The 19,228-nt window shown below is 44.4% G+C and overlaps 1 protein-coding gene and 1 pseudogene across 28 annotated transcripts in view; one reads left to right on the forward strand and one right to left on the reverse strand.

Moving 5' to 3' along the window:
* ELMO1 (engulfment and cell motility 1) overlaps positions 1 to 19,228 on the reverse strand; it is a 588,268-nt gene that overhangs the window by 458,894 nt on the left and 110,146 nt on the right. For 16 of the 28 annotated variants that reach the window (XR_013523824.1, XR_013523823.1, XM_078342222.1 and 13 more), the window contains one exon: positions 8,278 to 8,428. The exons of 8 other annotated variants lie outside the window; for them this stretch is intronic. Coding sequence is in view for 18 of the 20 variants with exons in the window: in XM_078342222.1 (XP_078198348.1) it covers positions 8,278 to 8,355 (78 nt within the window). In the remaining 2 variants the exon portion in view is untranslated. Of the gene's footprint in view, positions 1 to 8,277; positions 8,429 to 8,716; positions 8,759 to 8,809; positions 8,969 to 19,228 lie in introns of those variants that run through there. 4 more of the 28 variants (XM_035253181.3, XM_078342220.1, XM_078342226.1 and 1 more) reach the window with 2 other exon arrangements.
* On the forward strand, positions 16,470 to 16,570 carry LOC118143954 (U6 spliceosomal RNA; annotated as a pseudogene).

The following is a 19,228-nucleotide window of genomic DNA, read 5'->3' on the forward strand; positions in this document are numbered from 1 at the left end:
GTGCTATTATAATTTTTCTGTTTGAAGAATGAAGACTACCAGTGTTTTATCCTTATCTTCACTGTTTGGAATTGAACCTATTGTAGACACATAGAAATGGAGATCAATGTGATGAACCACAGGATACAAATGTATGTAAGCCACAGGCTGACCTCCAAGAGCTTATAATCTATTTCAAGAGATGTGAGCACAAAAATAGAAAAATGTAAATTACATTATGTGTGAAATATATTAACTGCAAATAAAAGCTACAGGCAAAGAAAATGGTATAAGAAATGAGAAAGCTGGAGAAAAGACTACATTATAATGTCATCAGAAAAGATCTGAGCATAAGAGAGGCTCTGCGGTGCCAGCAAAGCCAGGATTTAAAGCAGCGGAGAGCTGGGGGAAGACGGGGAATTCAAGGTGGTGTACTTTTAGAAGGAAATGGCAAGAGATGAAAAAAGACCATGATGTGTGGGAACAAGCGTCTAAAGGAGCAGCTTCTACAAAATGGAAGGGTACTCAGGAATCACATACAGAACCTGCAGATACTACATTGGTCCAGGGGTCACGCTTGCAAAAAATATGGAAGGATGCAGAGCCACCCTAGAGAATCTGACTGAAGTCTCAGGAACAACAGAAAGCTCATGAATCATCCAAGACTATTTGTTTAAACTGTGATAAGCGTTTTTCAAACAAAATCTTTCCCCAAATCATCCGCAAATGAAAATGGGACAATACAAAGTTGCTGCAGGGGGATTGAGCGACAAGTGCCTGGAAGCCCACAGCAGCCACTCCTCTGCCCCAAGCCATTTGAGAAGCAGAGCTAAGGTTGAAAACCATGTATCTCTTCCCATTGCCCTTCTGGGGCCTGAATATGCTCACAACGGCTTCTCTAAGCATTTGTCTGACGCACACTTACTGGCTTTTCTTGAGCGGAGGTGAAATCTCTCTATTAGTACAGATAGGATGGAGTTCCTACACTTACGCCATAAAGAACACATCTAGGCAGGGTGCGCTGGCTCATGACTGTAATCCCAACACTTTGGGAAGCTGAGGCAGGAGGATCACTTAAGTCCAGGAGTTCAAGGCCAGCCTGGGGAGCATGGCAAAATCCTGTCACTACTGAAAATACGAAGATTAGCTAGTGACGGTGGTGCACACCTATAATCCCAGCTACTCAAGAGGCTGAGGCAGGAGGATCTCTTGAGCCCAGAATTAGAGGTTGCAGTGACACCCTGTGTTAAGGAAATTAAAAAAAGAACATATCTAATGGTCCCTCCTCTACATGGAATAACTTCAAAAAGTTGGTCATACCTGTGAGACCCCTTTCTTCAAGTTAACATATGGGCAGTTTCACTAACCATTTGTCTGTCTTCTACAGACAACTTAAGCTAGAGAGGGGAATCATATATCCACCCAACAGAGAAATGAAACTAGCGGTTAGCTGGCAGGCCACGCTGGTGATGGGAACTGCTCTTATGTATGTATGTAGGCAGAGGTGAAACTTTAACGTCATGAGTGAACATGGACTCTAAGACAAAGAGTGTCGACAGTGAGCACACAGACCAGAGGGCTTAGCATTGACTTGGAACTGATCTAGAGAGAAGAGGAATCAAGAAGGAAACATTCTCAGGTAAATCACACAAGGAAGAGGAATCTCAGATACTGAAGCTAGAGGAAGGGAAGGAGAGTTTCAAGAAGTTGAGAATGAGCAGTTCTGCCAAGTGTAACCAAGAGTGTGAGGACAACCAAGGCAGAGGTGCCACCAAAGAGGGGAGCCCTGTAGAGAGGTAAACTGTTGTTCATCCAAAGATTAAAATAAGCATGGAACACTGGACGCAGTGGTTCATGTCTGTAATCCCAGCACTTTGGGAGGCCAAGGCGGGTGGATGACAAGGTCAAGAGATTGAGACCATCCTGGCCAACACGGTGAATCCCTGTCTCTACTAAAACTATTTTAAAAATTAGCCAGATGTGGTGGCATGTGTTTGTTCTATTAGCTACCTGGGAGGCTGAGGCAGGAGAATCACTTGAACCGGGGAGGCAGAGGTTGCAGTGAGCTGAGATTGCACCACTGCACTCTAGCCTGGGCAACAGAATGAAACTCTGTCTCAAAAAAAAAAAGTAAAAAAGCCTAGAACAACACAGATGGCACATACTGGTAACATTTAAATAAGCTTGGAATGGAAAACATAGAATAACATACTATGAAAACAGAGTTACTAGGTCAAGGAGTGGGGGAGAGGATTTCCCAAGGTAAGAACAGAAGAGTTCGCTGTTGAAGACAGAGAAGTAGAAAAGAATAGGAGCAAAGGGGGCATGAATGGAGAAACCTCCAGGCAGGGTGGTAAAACCTATGTGGAGCACTGGGGGCAGGGATAAGCTGAAAGCACTGGAAAGAAATTGGGACCACTTCTTCCGTCCTCTGCTGGCAGTAGAAAGAAACAAAATAAAACAGGAAGGCAGGAGACAAAGGCATCAGGTAGTCTGTGGTGCCATTCAAATATGAAGGCAGAGAAATTCTTTTTTTTTTTTTTGAGACGAAGTCTCGCTGTTGTTACCCAGACTGGAGTGCAATGGCGCGATCTCGGCTCACCGCAACCTCCACCTTCTGGGTTCAGGCAATTCTCCTGCCTCAGCCTCCTGAGTAGCTGGGATTACAGGCACGCGCCACCATGCCCAGCTAATTTTTGTATTTTTAGTAGAGACGGGGTTTCACCTTGTTGACCAGGATGGTCTTGATCTCTTGACCTTGTGATCAACCCGCCTCCGCCTCCCAAAGTACTGGGATTATAGGCGTGAGCCACTGTGCCCGGCCGAAGGCAGAGAAATTCTAAGGCAAAGACAGAAGTGGTAGCTTTCTGGTCTGTGTCTTCCTTCAAAAGCAAGGCCTGAGTGTGCAGGGCAGGGCAGGGGCAGGTGGTAGTGGAGGCTTAAAGAGTTTATGCAGGGAACAGAAAAACTTCTGCTGAAAAATGGTGAGTGGCCAAGATGGAAAAAATATCACAGAGATCTAGGGAACCAGTGAATAATCCACACCACACATTGGCTATGTGTCCGGTTAGGATGCCTCTTTATTACCAGAGGATGCCTCCCACTTACCTTTTAATTTTGTCTCCTTCTTAAACATTTAAAAAGGCAGAGAAAGAATGAGAACAGAGGGCAACTGTTCACAATGGAAGTGCAGGTGAAAAAGAAAACCAGGGTACCTGATTTTCGAATCTAACGGGATTTGCTTAAACTAACAGCAATAATAGCACCTTTATTGAGGAGTCACTCTGAGCTAGGCAACATGCTACATTCCTTTCACATGTTTTCACTAATCTTCACAAGTACCATAAAAGCAGCAAATTAATATCCCAAAGAGACTGAGGCTCCACAAGGCTAACTGAGGCTTTTACAGAAAGCAGGGCTCCAGGACTGCTATGGTCTGAACGTTTGTGTCCCCCCAGAATTCATCTGCTTGAAGCCTGGCCCCATGGTGGTGGCATAAAAACATGCTTGACAGAGTCTATTTGTCCCTTTTGGCCTGTGGGGGCACATACAAGGCATGAGGAACAAGCCCTTATCATACACCACATCCACTGGTGCCTGGATCTTGGACTTCCCAGCATCCAGAACTGTGAGCAATAAATTTCTGTTGTTTGTAAACTGCCCAGCTTAAGGTACTTTGTTATAGCAGCTGAAGGAATTAAAACAAGGGCTCACATCCAGGTTTAAACGGCCTTGGAGCCTATACGTGCCCCTTCTGCCACACTGCCCCTTACTAGATGCTGCTTATCAACATGTTTGGGATTCCAGACTCTTGGCTGATAAATAAATACATTGTTCAGAGCTTAGTAAGTTAACAAGAGCAGTGGATGGAGGAGCCTTGGTGTACCCAGACAACAAACATCCTCAGCCTCAAGCAGCTCCCCGAGCTTGAAACTCAACAACAGATCTTGAAGGCCATAGCAGGAGCCAGGAACCAGTGAGCTCATAACTCTTTTGAGAGCTTCCCTGATACAGCAGAGTAACAAGCTCCTGGGGGTTTTTCCTGCTGAGTGGAAACGCAGAATGTTCTCCTAAATATTTAGAAAGAAGGTAAGTCCATCGTGGGCAGACATCCCTCTGAAAACTCCAGACACGTTAGAGGGTGGCTGAGCAAAATTGAGTACCTGATAAGATAATCACTACTCAGGAAGCACCTCCTTCCAGTTATTCATTCAGGAAATATCTTTTCATCTTAAGGACTGTTCACCAGGCAAGAAGAAACAACATTCAGAGACAGGCAGTTCCCGGTCTAATGACGGCTTCTCCAACTGTGGAAGCCCTTGGATCAGATTCATCTGGTGCTTGTCACAGGTGCAGATGAAAGGCCCTGCTGCTGGCCAACAGAATCACAGTCTCTGCAGCCGGGTGTGCATTTTGCACAGGCTGGTATGTGCCCTTTGTACAAGCTCCCTGGATGCTTCTTGTGCACACTCAAGGTTGAGGACCACTGGGTTCAGTTGATAGACAAGGACAACACAATGTGATAAGGGCAACACAATACTGTCACCCAAAATTTGGGGAGATGATAGAACAGCAGTGCTTAACCCAACTTTTGGAAACAGCTTTTAGGGAAATAGTAGCTATCTAGGCTAAAAAATAATGCAAAGAGCTTTCTTTTTTTTTTTTAAGAGACGGAGTTTCGCTTTTGTTACCCAGGCTGGAGTGCAATGGTGCAATCTCGGCTCACCGCAACCTCCGCCTCCTGGGTTCAGGCAATTCTCCTGCCTCAGCCTCCCGCATAGCTGAGACTACAGGCGCGCGCCACCATGGCCAGCTAATTTTTTGTATTTTTAGTAGAGACGGGGTTTCACCATGTTGACCAGGATGGTCTCAATCTCCTGACCTTGTGATCCACCCACCTCGGCCTCCGCACCCGGCCGAGCTTCTAAATGAAGCTAACACGCTATGGGAGAGAGGCAGGTTATGTGATCTTTTACTGAACAAGGTAGAAGATTAGGAGAAAACCCAAGTAATAATCATTTCTTCTATTCTTCATTGTGTATGCAAACATACTTCTAATTTTCATGCCATCTTCTGACTCAATCAAGAAACAACATCTGACACCAACACTTCATAAGTCTCACTGTAATTTCAGCAACTGCAGGGCAACAAGTGTCTGGGTCCCTAACTGTCTATCTAGGTTTCCATATGTGATTAATAGGAGGTCTAAAATTCCACTAATGTTAATACTTGTCATCTATAAAACCAGAATCACCAAGAATGAGAGACGGTGCAACACCATGTACCTCCTGATATGATGGGTCATAAAGGACACCTCATTTCTCTACATTTCTACCAAAAATACAAAACTCGAATCTGATCAGTAGGATACGCGAGAGAACCCCAAACTGAAGACTTTTTCTAAAATAGCTGCCCCTGTACTCTACAAAAATGTCAAGGTCACAAAAGATAAAGACATAAATTTCTGCAGATCTATGGAAACCTGACAGTACGTGATCCTGGACAGGATATTACACCATAGAGAAAATAGCTGCAGAGGACCCTATTGGGACAACTGATGGAATTTGAATATGGAGTACAAACTGTGAATGTGACCACAGCATGACACCGGTATTCCATTTACTTTTATTTTTTATAAATGTTCTGTGATTTTGTAAGAGAATGACTACATTCTTAGGACACACACGCTGACTGTTCGGGAGTGAAGGGGGATGGTGCTTCCAAGGCCCCATCAAATGGTTCAGAAAAAGTAGGTACAGAGTGCTTTGTACTATCCTTGCAATTTTTGTGTGTTTAAAATTCTATCAACATAAAATTACTTGTCAAAGCTATCAGTCCATGAAAAACAAGGAAAGACTGAGAAATTATCGAAATGAAAGGATACTGAGAAAACGTGACAGTTGGTATCCCTGAATTAGACCCTGGAACAGAATAAGGGCATTGGTGGAAAATCTGGTGAAATCCAAATAAAGTTGGTGGTTTTGTTAATGTAATGTACCACTGTCCGTTTCTTAGCTTTGACTAATGTACCAGGATTAAGATATTAACATGAGAGGAAACTGGAAAAAGGGTATAAATGTAAGCCTATACAATCTTCGTAATTTTCTGTAAATATAAATTATTCCAAAATAAACAGACAACTTTTAAAAATATATTAAAACACACACATAGCAAAGGCCATCTCCAAAGGCAGAGAACACTACACTAGCCTCACACGTATGGAGAACTATCTATCAAGAGCTACTGTCCTAAAGCAAAGGTACCCAAACTGCACTGAACACGGCAGAATCAAAATCAAATAGTTTACCAGAACCACGAAATTGGAGTCTCCTGGGATGGGATCACTGAAAACAGTCATCTGAATAAGTGCCCGGGTAGTTCTGATGAGCACCTGGGGTTGGACACTAGGTATCCAGCTCAGCACCTCTCAGACTGAACTATGCACAGGGATGCCCTGGCAGACTCAGGTCAGGAGGTCTGGAGTAAGACCAGAGATTCTGCATTTCTAACATGCTTTTAGGTGATGCCCAAGCATCTGGTTCGAAGCCCCACAGATTGAGAAGGGCAATGCAATGAGACAGAGGGCCCGAGTGCATGCCACTGCGGGGCATTAGGACCTCTACATGCACGTGAGACCAACTTCTATCTCATTGAAATGTTGCTCTCTTAGGCTGTGGCCAAACCTAATCCTAACTACATTTAGTCTGCACAAAGTATCTCCAAACGTTTTCGTAACGTAAATTTTAACTAGCATCTCAAACCACACATGAAAATAGATAAGCATCTCTTGCCTGACTCAAATGTATCTGAAACTATCGGGCATCTCTACTTTTCTCTATTTGTATAGGTTGCTTCTTGAGTCAGTAGAAACCAACTCAGAGAGCAGTTAAAATGACAATGATGTGTGGTGTGATGACAGCTTTTTTGACAAAAATCTCAAAAATTTACCCTTTCTTACATTTGAGTTTAAGTTCAATTAATTCTGATCTGACCTGTAGAATTCATTTTAGTGATTCCTTTGGATTCACAGAATTCTATATAACTCTTGCATTGATCCCGCCAGCAGATAATAAAATCTGACCAGGAAAAAAATTGTAAATCTTAATCATAAAATAGTATAGAGAGCATAAAGATTGGAGTTGCCACGGTATTATAATTTTGAAAATGTAGAAAGCCGTCTAGAACCCTATATTATAGACGTTATAAAACCCATAAGTACATATTAGGTCTCAACCTTTCATCCCTTAAATCACTTGCTCTAGAATGACTACAGTAAGACGAGGACCAAAGTAGCCATTCTGAGAAAACCTATCATCAAACAGCGCGTGAGAATCACACCACACCATTCACAAGATTCAAGTTAAGTGCCTTTATGGGTACAACCACTTTTATAAGTCTTCTTGATTTTTTTTTTTTTTTTTATTGAGACGGAGTTTCACTCTTGTTACCCAGGCTGGAGTGCAATGGCGCGATCTCGGGTCACTGCAACCTCCGCCTCCTGGGTTCAGGCAATTCTCCTGCCTCAGCCTCCTGAGGAGCTGGGACTACAGGCACGCGCCACTGTGCCCAGCTAATTTTTTGTATTTTTAGTAAAGACGGGGTTTCACCATGTTGACCAGGATGGTCTCGATCTCTTGACCTCGTGATCCACCTGCCTCGGCCTCCCAAAGTGCTGGGATTACAGGCGTGAGCCACCGTGCCCGGCCCCTTCTTGATATTTTTTAATTCAATAAACATTTGCTGAGTATTTACTACATGGCAGACAATATGCTAGACACATAGTGAATTTTACAGTAAAAAATAAAAATTACAGTTGGCTGAGATCCAAGACTGATCCCCTGTATACTAATTTCATCATAAAGATATTAATGTAACAAAGTACCAATGCATCTGGCTGCTTCTGCAGAAACTGAAGAGAAAAGCGATTTTAAAAGTTTTGTCTTGCCTGTGTTACAACAATCTGCACATATTCATGTGCCATGGCAAGGCAGGGATGGGGCAGCCTCCGCCGTGTCAACTGCCCAGGGCCTGATCCACTGTCCCTCCCACCTCCTTCCCAGCTTCAGACACAAATCCCGCATTGACACAATCCAAGTGGATGCTGGGAGAGTATAAAAACCCCATCCATCACTATTACATGTGGTACAGAAATCAAGCTAACGTTGCAACAATTATTGCACAGATTTTTCAACACAGCTAGAGAGAGAAAGCGGGAAGAAAGAGTTATCCAAAGTCTATGAAAATTCCAGTATGGAAAGGAAAGTGAAAATGAATTCCCAACGCTGTCACGTGACTAACCTGATCAATTTCCATGAGTTTGGGATAGGCGCCTGGCCATTCTATGGCGACCTTGACGATGTCCGCGGGTGGCGGCATGGTAAACCCCCAAAACGTTCAAAGCCAGTGGGACTGGGGATCCTGCAGGGTAAACGGCCGCACGTGTCTACACCTAGTGAGGAATGACAAAAAGAAAGAGAAGTCACTCAGTGCAGATGCAGGGTGAACTGTGCTTCATCACTTCCTGTTTTCACTGGTGGTTTGGTATGAAAAACGGCTCCTCGGTGCCTGGGTGCTGAAGGCGCAGTGGCACAGCCAACAGCACGACGGGCTCCTGAGGACAGAAGAAAGATGGAGGTACCCGTGCCAACGCTCTTGCGTCAAAGCCGCCAGGAGACGCTGCCCGCCCTGCCGGGCACAGCTTGAGCGAATCTTCAGTGGAAAGAAAGCTGTTCCTTACCACTCACTGAGTTCTGCTCCGAATGGTGCCCAGGGTCTGAATGAGCCAGGCTCACTCTCTGTCCAGACATGCATGTAAACATCAGGCGCTCACCAGTCTCCGGAAGGACAGATTGCCCAGGAAGCCATGGTCAGGAAGCAGTGTTTCTTTAAAGCGTTTTCTGTGTGTCACAAATAGATCTCTGCACTATAGCAACCAGGAGATCAGGAAGGAGAAATGCCCGGAGAGTTCACACACAGGCACACCCATACTGCCTCCCCAAGGCCTGGTCACACAGTGCATCTTCTTCCATGGGGGGTGGGGAGGGGCAGAAAATGTACAGACATGGATCGGACGGCATTCAGAACAGACCTTGACTTCTCACTTGAATGAATAGTGCTTCTTACACAAAGGAGGTAACCATTATCCTCCTCCCAGGCTAGCCTATTTCTTTTTTTTTTTCTTTTGAGACAGTCTCGCTCTGTTGCCCAGTTGTGTGATTTTGGCTCACTCCAACCACCTCCTCCTGAGTTCAAGCCATTCTCCTGCCTCAGCCTCCCAAACAGCTGGGATTACAGGTGCCCACCACCATGCCCAGCTAATTTTTGTACTTTTGGTAGAGACACGGTTTTGCCATGTTGGCCAGGCTGGTCTCGAACTCTGGGTGACCCACCCACCTCAGCCTCCCAAAGTCCTGGGATTACAGGCACGAGCCACCTCACCCGGCCCCATTTCATTTTAAAATTAATTTTTTGTTAACAATCATGTGATACAAACGTGTGTGTGTGTGTGTGTGTGTGTGTGCATGCGCACAAAGATGTACAGTGTAGTCTCTTCTCCCAATGTCACCCACCCACCCAATATCTGCTTTCACTTCCTATCCCTCCAGTTACCCAGTCATTAACTATCCCTCCAAAATTTCTTCAAGTATTTCTTCAAATACAAAAATATATTATCATATTTTCCACTGTCTTTATATAAAAGGCAGCATTCTTTTCTTCTTCTTCTTCTTCTTTTGAGATGGACTCTCCCTCCGTTGCCCAGGCTGGGTGGGCAACCTCCACCTCCTGGATTCGAGCAGTTCTCTAGCCTCAGCCTCCCGAGTAGCTGGCGTGCACCACCATGCCCGGCTAAATTTTGTATTTTTAGTAGAGACGGGGTTTTACCATGTTGGCCAGGCTTGTCTCGAACTACTGACCTCAGGCGATCTGCCCACCTCAGCCTCCCAAAGTACTAGGATTACAGGAGTCAGCCACTGCAGCCGGCCAAAGGCAGCATTCTGTTTCCTTCAGTATATTTTCTAATTCCTTCTCTGCTGGTACAAAGAGAATATCCTGATTCTTTTTACAGCTATATAGTAGTTCATTGTGTGGATGTGTCCTATTTTGATGAACCAGTCCCCTGCTGTGGGCCATTTGGGTGATTCCTTAAGTTTATCTATCATAAACCAAACTATGATTCATAAACTTATATATAACTAAGTTTGCATATATGCAGGTACAGCCTTACAACAGATTCACGGAAGTCAAACTTCTAGGTCAAAGCATATATGCAGTTAATGTCGATAGCCATTTCCAGATCTCTCCCCCTTGGACTTGTATGAGGTTGCCTATTTACACCCAGCCTCACCAACAGATTGAATTTTTGCAAGCCTGACAGGTTGAAAAACAAAATCTTAATGTATTTTTAAATTATCTTATTGTGAGTGAGGTTGAACATACAGAGGAAAAGACACTTGCTCCCTGCTGTCCAAACCTTTGCCCCTTTTCTATTGGGTTTTTTTGATAAATTGATATCTGAAGTAAAGATCTTAAACATGTGCATTTGATCCTTTATCAGACCAGAGTAAGCCTTGTGAGTTACTATCCCAGACCTCCGCAGAAGCTGGACGTTACTGAGACAATAGAGATAGCTGAGTTAATAGTGGAAGCCTCACCACCACCAGCAATTATATAAATAACTTCGGCACAGCTGACAAGTAAAGGAAATGAACCAAAACAAAACCGCTAATGCTTCGGCCAAAGTTGACGAGGGAAGCCTGCTGAGAAGCTAATCAGTGGTAACCAGCAATTGCAAATCTACAAAGTGGTTTAGTCACTCATTCAACAAATAATTATTGAGCCTCTGCTTGGTGCCGAGCCTATTCCCCAAGCCCATGCCAGGGATATACAGCCGCAAATCTGGGAGTTAGCAACAAAGGATATGGAGGAAAATCAAGCAGGGAAGGAAACTGAAGCCTGTGTCTCTACCTGTGTGGGAGGGGCAGGAATACAATTTTAAACTGGAAAATCAGGGAAAGCTTTACTGAGATGGCAGCATTTGAGTAAAGACATCTGAGGCTGGATGTGGTGGATCATGCCTGTAATCTCAGCAGTTTGGGAGCCCGAGGAGGGTGGATCACTTGAGGTCAGGCGTTCAAGACCAGCTTGCCCAACATGGTGAAAAGTTGTCTCTACTTAAAAAATACAAAAATTAGCTGGGCGTGGTAGTGCTTGTAATCCCAGCTACTCGGGAGGCTGCAGCAGCAGAACTGTTTCAACCTGGGAGGCAGAGGTTGCAGTGAGCCAAGATTGCGCCACTGCACTGCACTCCAGCCTGGGTGACAGAGTGAAACTCTGCCTCCAAGAAAAAAAAAAAAAAAAAAGGCGTCTGAGAGGTGAGGATGGGAGCCTTGTGGACATCTGGAGAAATCAGGTCCTACGCCAGAAAAGCAGTAAGTGCAAAGGCCCTGAGGCAGGAGTATGCCTGATAGTTTCCTGAAACAGGTGACTTGCTGACACCAAGAAAGGGTAAGAATCGCAAGAGAATGCATTCAGAGAACAGTGGGGTTATCCTCGGTAGGTTCAGTTTACCATACCCCTGACCCCTTAGACACATCTCCCACATGTCTTGGATTGTGACTTCTAAAGAAAAAAGCTGTGTGTCCATGCACACCTATTCAGAGTGTAAATCAGCCCAACTTTCCAGAGGGCCTTTGGCAAACTATACTAAAAGCCTTAAAATTCTGCATCCTCTTTGAATAATTTTAATTTTCTAGGATGAATCTCAAGAAATATTAACCATAGCAATGCCAATTTCTGTTTTGTTTACAATTCTCGAAACCTGAAAACAATTGAACATCCAACAATAGAGATTTGTTGATTATAGTGTTTCCTATGTGCAAATGCAAGCAATCTGTACCCTGCACCTCCTCTTCATAATCCGTATGCTTTGAGTACTTGACAGTTCTAAGAACAATGCATTTTATCTGTGCCACATCACTTCAATTTGAGATCCAAGTTCAATTACATACCCTTAGAGTAAGAATTAAGAAAGCAGCCTCTAATGTGCAGAGACTCCGTGTGAATTTTAGGTAACACAATTCAAAAGAAAGCATACACAATCTTGGGGGTTAAGACAGTAAATAATAAAAATAAAAATGCATGTTAAGCACCTTGCCCTTACCTCTACATAAAATTGTCTAGAATTACAGCAAAAGAGGTCATCTAATCTTCTAGGACTCAAAGGCCAAGCTTGTTTTTCTACCCCTTTAACTGGTATTTATTTCTCAAAGACCATTCAGGGAAAACCTGTCGAACAGGTGAAAATACAATAATGTGACTCCAGGGGAGAGTCAGAGGGGAGCTGGACACAAAGCAACCATTGAGAAAGCAAAGATGCAAGGAGGCTTCCCCTTGGGAATTCACTTAACCAAGCCCAATTAGACCTCACCGGTTTCCCCCAACATTAATAAACCACGAGGGAAAGGGAGGGGGGCATAGCAAGACTCCCCTAGGGTAGAGCCAGGTGCACAATTGCAGAATGGATAGTCTAGTTCACATTTAATCCTTGAAAGACCACACTTTATCCTCTTAAATTGATATTTCCATGAGGAAACAGCACCTAAGGCTTCTGTATATAATCAGTTAATACTGATGACATTTATGGGAGAAAGTTCCAGCCTGGGCTTTCTCATTCCTGGCACGGTTACCAGCTGGAGCCATACTTATCTGCTGTAGGAGCTGTCCTGAGCATTGCAGAATAGTTGGCAGCATCCCTGGCCTCTTCCCTCTAGAGGTCAGCAGCCCCTCCCCCTCAGTCTCAACAAATAGCCACATGTTGTAGGAGGGACCCGGTGGGAGGCAACTGAATCATACGGGAGGTTTCCCCCATACTGTTCTTGTGGTAGTAAATAAGTCTCATGACATCTGATGGTTTTATAAGGGGAAATCCCTCTTGATTGGTTCTCATTCTCTCTTGTCTGCCACCACGTGAGACATGCCTTCGCCTTCTGCCATGATTGTGAGGCCTCCCCATCCACATGAAACTGTGAGTCCATTAAACCCCTTTCTTCTTTATAAATTACCCAGTCTCAGGTATGTCTTTATCAGGAGCATGGAAACAGACAGATACAGGTGGCAAGCCAGCAAATCCTCTAGGCAGATTACCAATGATCAGGACAACCCATCCCATTCTTGAACACAAGGCACATGGTCTCATCAGGCTCTCCAGCAAAGATCAGTGCGCAAGCCCAACTCCTGGTGAGGCATAACTGAGAAGGAAATACATTCGAAAATCTTCAGCCAACAAAGTCAACGTCCTGGTGCCCCGTGCTTCTCCCAGGACCACACTGGGGGTACTGGACTTGCTTTGTCAGCTTCTCCCCACTTCATCTGGAGTCGTCTAAGGGCAAGGCCCACATCACATTCACAGTTGCAGACTCAGGGTTACAGCAGGCAGGCATTTTAATACATGGCAGTCGGATGAATGCATCCCTCCTCAACGAACATCTCATCAGAGCCACCAAAAGTACAACTGAGCCTCGTGTTGTCAAAATTACCAAAGTAGATAACCTAGCATTACTTAAATGGCCCAGTAAATACAAGCTACAAGAAGTTGTGCAGCTAGCCGGGTATAATAATTCTTATACAAACTGAAATGTAAGAACCACTACAGGGAGAAACAAAAGACAGGCCTAGGCAGGTGGCTAGACATTCTAACCATTATGCCTTCTAGAGTCGCTACCAAATCCCGGGAGGTGGTTAAGGAAAGGGCGGAGAATGCACATCACATTATATAGCTACTGGCCCTGCTTGCCGGCTAGCTTGACTTCATTCCATTCCAAATAAAATGTTGGAATTGTTCCATGTTTAATATCAACATTCCATCACCTGGATATGCATGTTAAATGGTGTGTTTAGAGTTGACTGAATTAAATGAGAAAGAGGAATCCGTTCTTATTCTAGAGTTAGGTACTACTGAAGTCTGCATAGCAGTAACCTGTGACTCTATAACCCGTGGGCAAGCCCACTCTTCTACTAAATGTCTCCCTAGCTTTGGGTGGCATTTCGAAGACAACAGAGAGAAATCGCTCTTGACTTCCACCTAGAAACTCATCTCTCTACACATGGAGCTCTGTTCTATGCCCCAAGCTCAACACGCCTCTTGCTGTAATCTCTTAAAGATCTGTTATGTCTCCACAGGTTTTTTTTTCCATATAGCTTAACTCATTCTTTGGGTTCCACAAAGCTCCCAAATACCTGATCTTCTTTTATGTTGGTTCTGAATTTCCCATATAGTTTTAGTTTTGGGTGCCCACAATGGCTTTGACCTTTTTAATGCTCTTTCTAGTCTTTCTGTTGCACAGTGAACCCTACTGAGAAAATAATTAAGTCTATAAGGCTGTTCGTGTAGAAACTGTGTGTTGGGAAAATGAACGCACTCACCCTGGTGAACCTTGTGTCCCCTCCCCCACTGCACTCACAAGCCTGACAGATGGGCCAGTAGAGGCCAGGGCAGATCAGTGGGAGAGAAACACCAAACAGCTGGAGAAACGATCTGCTTCCACTCCTCAGCCCCCTCCTTCCTCCCCAGGAAAGCTGTCCTCTGCCCTCTAACAGTCATAATCTACTGATGATGGATAATGGGTTTATAATGATGATGGGGACATAGGAGAGGGAGGTGTTCGTCTCTCTTTTTTTTTTTTTTTTTTTTTGGAGTTTCGCTGTTGTTACCCAGGCTGGAGTGCAATGGCGCGATCTGGGCTCACCACAACCTCCACCTCCTGGGTTCAGGCAATTCTCCTCCCTCAGCCTCCTGAGCAGCTGGGACTACAGGCACGCGCCACCATGACCAGCTAATTTTTTGTATTTTTAATAGAGATGGGGTTTCACCATGTTGACCAAGATGGTCTCGATCTTTTGACCTCGTGATCCACCTGCCTTGGCCTCTCAAAGTGCTGGGATTACAGGTGTGAGCCACCGCACCCGGCCTCGTCTCCTATTTTTAATGTTGAGTTGTCTCTGATAGAAAAAGGCATGGACCACATTTTCCCTTGCCTTAGGTTAGGCAGAAAGGGAAAGGGCTTCAGGAGGAGCACCAACCAAAAGCAGCCTTCCCTCTTGGCCCTGCTGTCTTCCTGAAGCCCTCTAGTCTTTGATTTTGAGAACTCTGCCCTGCATGGTACACTGAACCTCAGGAGGGGCCAATGAAACAGACTTGGGTAAAAGTTTTGCTCTTCTCTTCTCTGTGCTACCATCCTTCTTATGACAAACAGACTGAAATTGTCTCAATACCTTTAGTGTCTAGGTCCAAGAATACATAAAGTGGGTGGTACCATCAGCTGACATTATTCAGGATGAATGTCCAGGTTTGCTAAAGCCAGTCTTTGTTTCCCATGAGAGCAGCAATGGTGGGCATGTGTCCCCCCACCTGCTCTACACTGGAGGGTCCGGATGGATCAGTGGGTGTCATTTCAGGTTCCCGTATCAGGGACCCGATGGCCATTCTGACGACAGCCCAGGGCCAAAGAGGAAGCTTATGGCTTCAGAAATGAGGGAACATGGTGCGTTCAGAACAGAACTCAGCAGAAAGGGAGGAGAGAGAGAAGGAATCCAATGTGGAGGCTCAATATTTCGTTATCTGTATACACGGTTGACAAAAGCAACATACCCTACTCTCAGCGACAATCAGCCCATTTACTTGACAGGTGGGGAAATGCGCTATTAGCGATGGTTGGCTTACTATATAATGGAAACTTTCAGAGAAAAGTCTTTGCTTTCACAGTGTCTGACACTGACACCACGAAGGCTAGGGGACAGTTGTCAGAAGGAGTGGCAGGCAGGAGCCCGGAGCGGGCATGGGGCTGGGCACTGTGGGTACGTACTTCACTCTTCTTCACAGCCCTCAGTGACAGGTGTGATTACCTGCAGTAAACTAATGAAGACACTAAATCTTAGCTTGTTATGACTCTCCTCAAATACTTGATTCTTCTCAGGGTGATAGGATGAGAACGTTTCTAGGTGAATTGTGTACCCCCTCAAAATTCATATGTTCAAATCCTAACCCTCCAGTGCTTCAGAATGTGGCTGTATGTGGAGACAGGACCTTGAAAGTGGTAATTAAGTTAAAAGTAGGTCTTCAGGGCGGGCCCTAATATAGTATGTCTGTCTGGTATCTTTATAAAAGGAGGAAATTGGAACACAGAAGGTACAGAGGGAAGACCATCTGAGGACACAGGGAAAAGATGGCCGTTTGTAAGCCAAAGAGAAAGCCCTCAGAAAGAACCAACACTGATGACACCTTGATCTCTGACTTCCAGCCTCCAAAACAGCGAGAAAAATCACTTCTGTCAGTTAAAGCTCCCAGTCTGTGGTACTTTTTTATGGTAGCCCTCGCAAACTAATAAAACACCAAAGACAGAAAGCATCAAAGAAGAGCCTGATGATTTGATACAAAGAAGCTTAAAAACTTCTGAATTCCAAAAACCTTCATAAAAATTCAGACAGCTAAATAAATGCCTCGGCAGCATATACACTAAAACTGGGACAATACAGAGAAGATTAGCATGATCCTTACACAGGGAATCGTTTTTATATATTAGTTTAAAATATATATCGTAAAAATTTAAAGATGAAAAACAATCTGAAAAAAATATTTGCAATAAACATGATCCAACTTGGTATAAGTATCCTTAATAAGGATCTCATGAATTTATCTGTTAGCTGGGCGCAGTAGCTCAGCACCTGTAATCCCAGCACTTTGGGGGAACGGGGCAGGCAGATCACTTGAGGCCGGGAGTTCTTGCTTTCTGCTGGGGAGGAAGCTGAAGCTGTCTGCAGCCTTGCTCCCTCCATGCGGAAAGCCTCATAAGAAAGAATGAGACAAGGAGAAGCCAAGACGAGTCAAGAGGAAAACGTTCCAAAGGGAACGAGGACAGGAGGCCTAGCTATGTTCAGTTTCTGTGGAGTTTCCTAACACTTCTCCTTCCTTCCTTCTGAGCTATCCTAACATTCTTCCTAGATAGACAAACGATGAAATTCCTCATTATGCTATGTGAGCTTGAGTTCAGTGTCTGTCACCTGCAATTGAAAAACTCCTAATGTCAACCTAACCATATCCATTTACTGACCTAAGTTCCAAACTGGTCATTAAATGACTGGAAGGCAAGACAGGCTGAAGCTACACACTCTAATCTTACAGCCAAGAGGAAAGGATCTTTTGCTCCCCAATTCTAGAGCTTCATATGGCTGCACGTCCACATCTGTGACGTAGCGCTCAGCACCTAGGGGCTGCCTTTCCTCTGCGAGACTATCAGAACTCACGCATGGATTGCAGGAGTTGGTCTCACTCTGGCATTTCCCACATAGCACCACGTCTCTGAGTTATTTACAAACGCAATGCAAAAAGAAAGAGGCAGGATTCTTGGGAAACAGTGAATGGAGTAATATCTGCTAATAACGAACTAGCTCATGTCCTATATGCTTTTCAAGACAATTTGAATTAGGTACCATTATTAGCCTATTTTATAGACAAGGAAACCAAGATGCAAAGACATTAAGTATCCTGCCCAAAGTTTCACATCCACATATGGAATCCAGCCAGAATGTAATCTACATCTGTCAGATTTGATGGCCCAAGTTTGAAACCACTATGCCATTTTTTTCAAAGAGAGACAAGATCTCACTGTGTTACCTAGTCTCGAACTCCTGAGCTCGAACAATACTCCTGCTGCAGCCTCTCGAAGTACTGGGATTGCAGGCATGAGCCACTGTGCTGGGCTCTATGCCTTTCTTTCAAAATAGTTTCCTTTACTGCAGGACTTCTCAGGGATTTTAATGTAATACATGTGTTCTCTGAAATCTCCATATTCAATCTACAGTATTTCCCAAATGTATCTGTCCAGAAAACTTTTATTTTAAATAAAACATCTTGTGGCACAGGTTTCTTGTAGGACATACTTTGAGACTATTTGCCTCCTCGGCTTCTCAAAAGGAAAGAATCACCAAATAGTTTCGACCAGAAATGTAATGGAAACTGGCAGAGAAAACTTTCCTTTAGTCCCATGTTGAATTATCATCACCTGCATCTGTGGGCTTGTCTCCAGGAAAGTAGCCCAATTCTTTTGAGTAACTCTTTCCAATTTACAGAGAACAGTAAAAATTCTATTAACTGCAGCTTCTACTGTGCAAAGCAACAGAGGATACATAGTACAAGAAACAGAATGCCTGTATTTGTGATCATTTGAACATCTCACTTCTTGCTTTAAATCTGTGGATGGTGACCTGGGACCTCTCGGATATAAACCTTTCACAGCCTGCATCCAACCACCACCAGTGCTTCCTCCCTGACCCAGTGAGTCCCTGCTCCCCAAACCCCATACACATGCAATGGCTTTGTAAGTCAGACATGGAAAATGGGTTCTGCCTTAAGACTGTCAACAGTCCATTTGCGGCGGCTGCTGGTGGGTCTGCTTAAAGAAGGAACCCCTAGACTAAGTCAGGGTCATCCTCCAGCTAGCTACGGTCTGGTGAAGGGTTAGAGAACTTGTGACAAACGTTTGTATCTCTTCCTTCTTCATAAACGGCTTGCCGTTTCCTGAGCCTGCCAAGGTCCTCACACTGCGTCTTTGTTCATGTTCTCTCCACCTCCAATGTCCTTCCCTTTCCTTGGGTCTGCTTAAAAAATTCCCACCTAGATTTCAAAGCCAATGTCATGTGCCATCTCCTCTGAAAGATTTCCCTGACCTCACAGCCTCTCACGCTACAAGTCACTGCCCTGAATCTGTCTTCTTAGGTACTGACAATGACCTACCAGAGATCTTTTCCACACCTTATCCTATTCCTTTATATGAGCTCCTGAGGGTAGGACTCATATCTTATTCATCTCTGTTGTTCCAGACCTGATCAGATAGCATGGTAAAGAGCAGCTCAATATTTTTCAGTCAAGTGAATGAATAAATGAACCACTCTTTCCCTAAAAACAAATTCAGAGATTAAAATTACAAATGTGAAGGATTACTCAAGCTAGTGATGCGTTTTTAAAATCTAGAATTCCTCGCACAGAAAACCTTCAGACATTCTTCAAGCAGCAGCTATTCATTTGTTCCCACTGGACAGAAATAGAGAGGGAGCTGCTCAGAGGTGAGACCAGGACCTACTCCAGATTCCTTTTCCTCCTGGAAAAATTCTTTCAAAACCAGGAATAGACCTGAGCTGAGCCACCCACTCCCTTCCCTTCACTCCAAGCTCTCCTGCACTTGGGGAATCAGCGTTT

This window comes from Callithrix jacchus, chromosome 11 (assembly GCF_049354715.1).
Source record: "Callithrix jacchus isolate 240 chromosome 11, calJac240_pri, whole genome shotgun sequence".
Classification (NCBI taxonomy): Eukaryota; Metazoa; Chordata; class Mammalia; order Primates; family Cebidae; genus Callithrix; species Callithrix jacchus.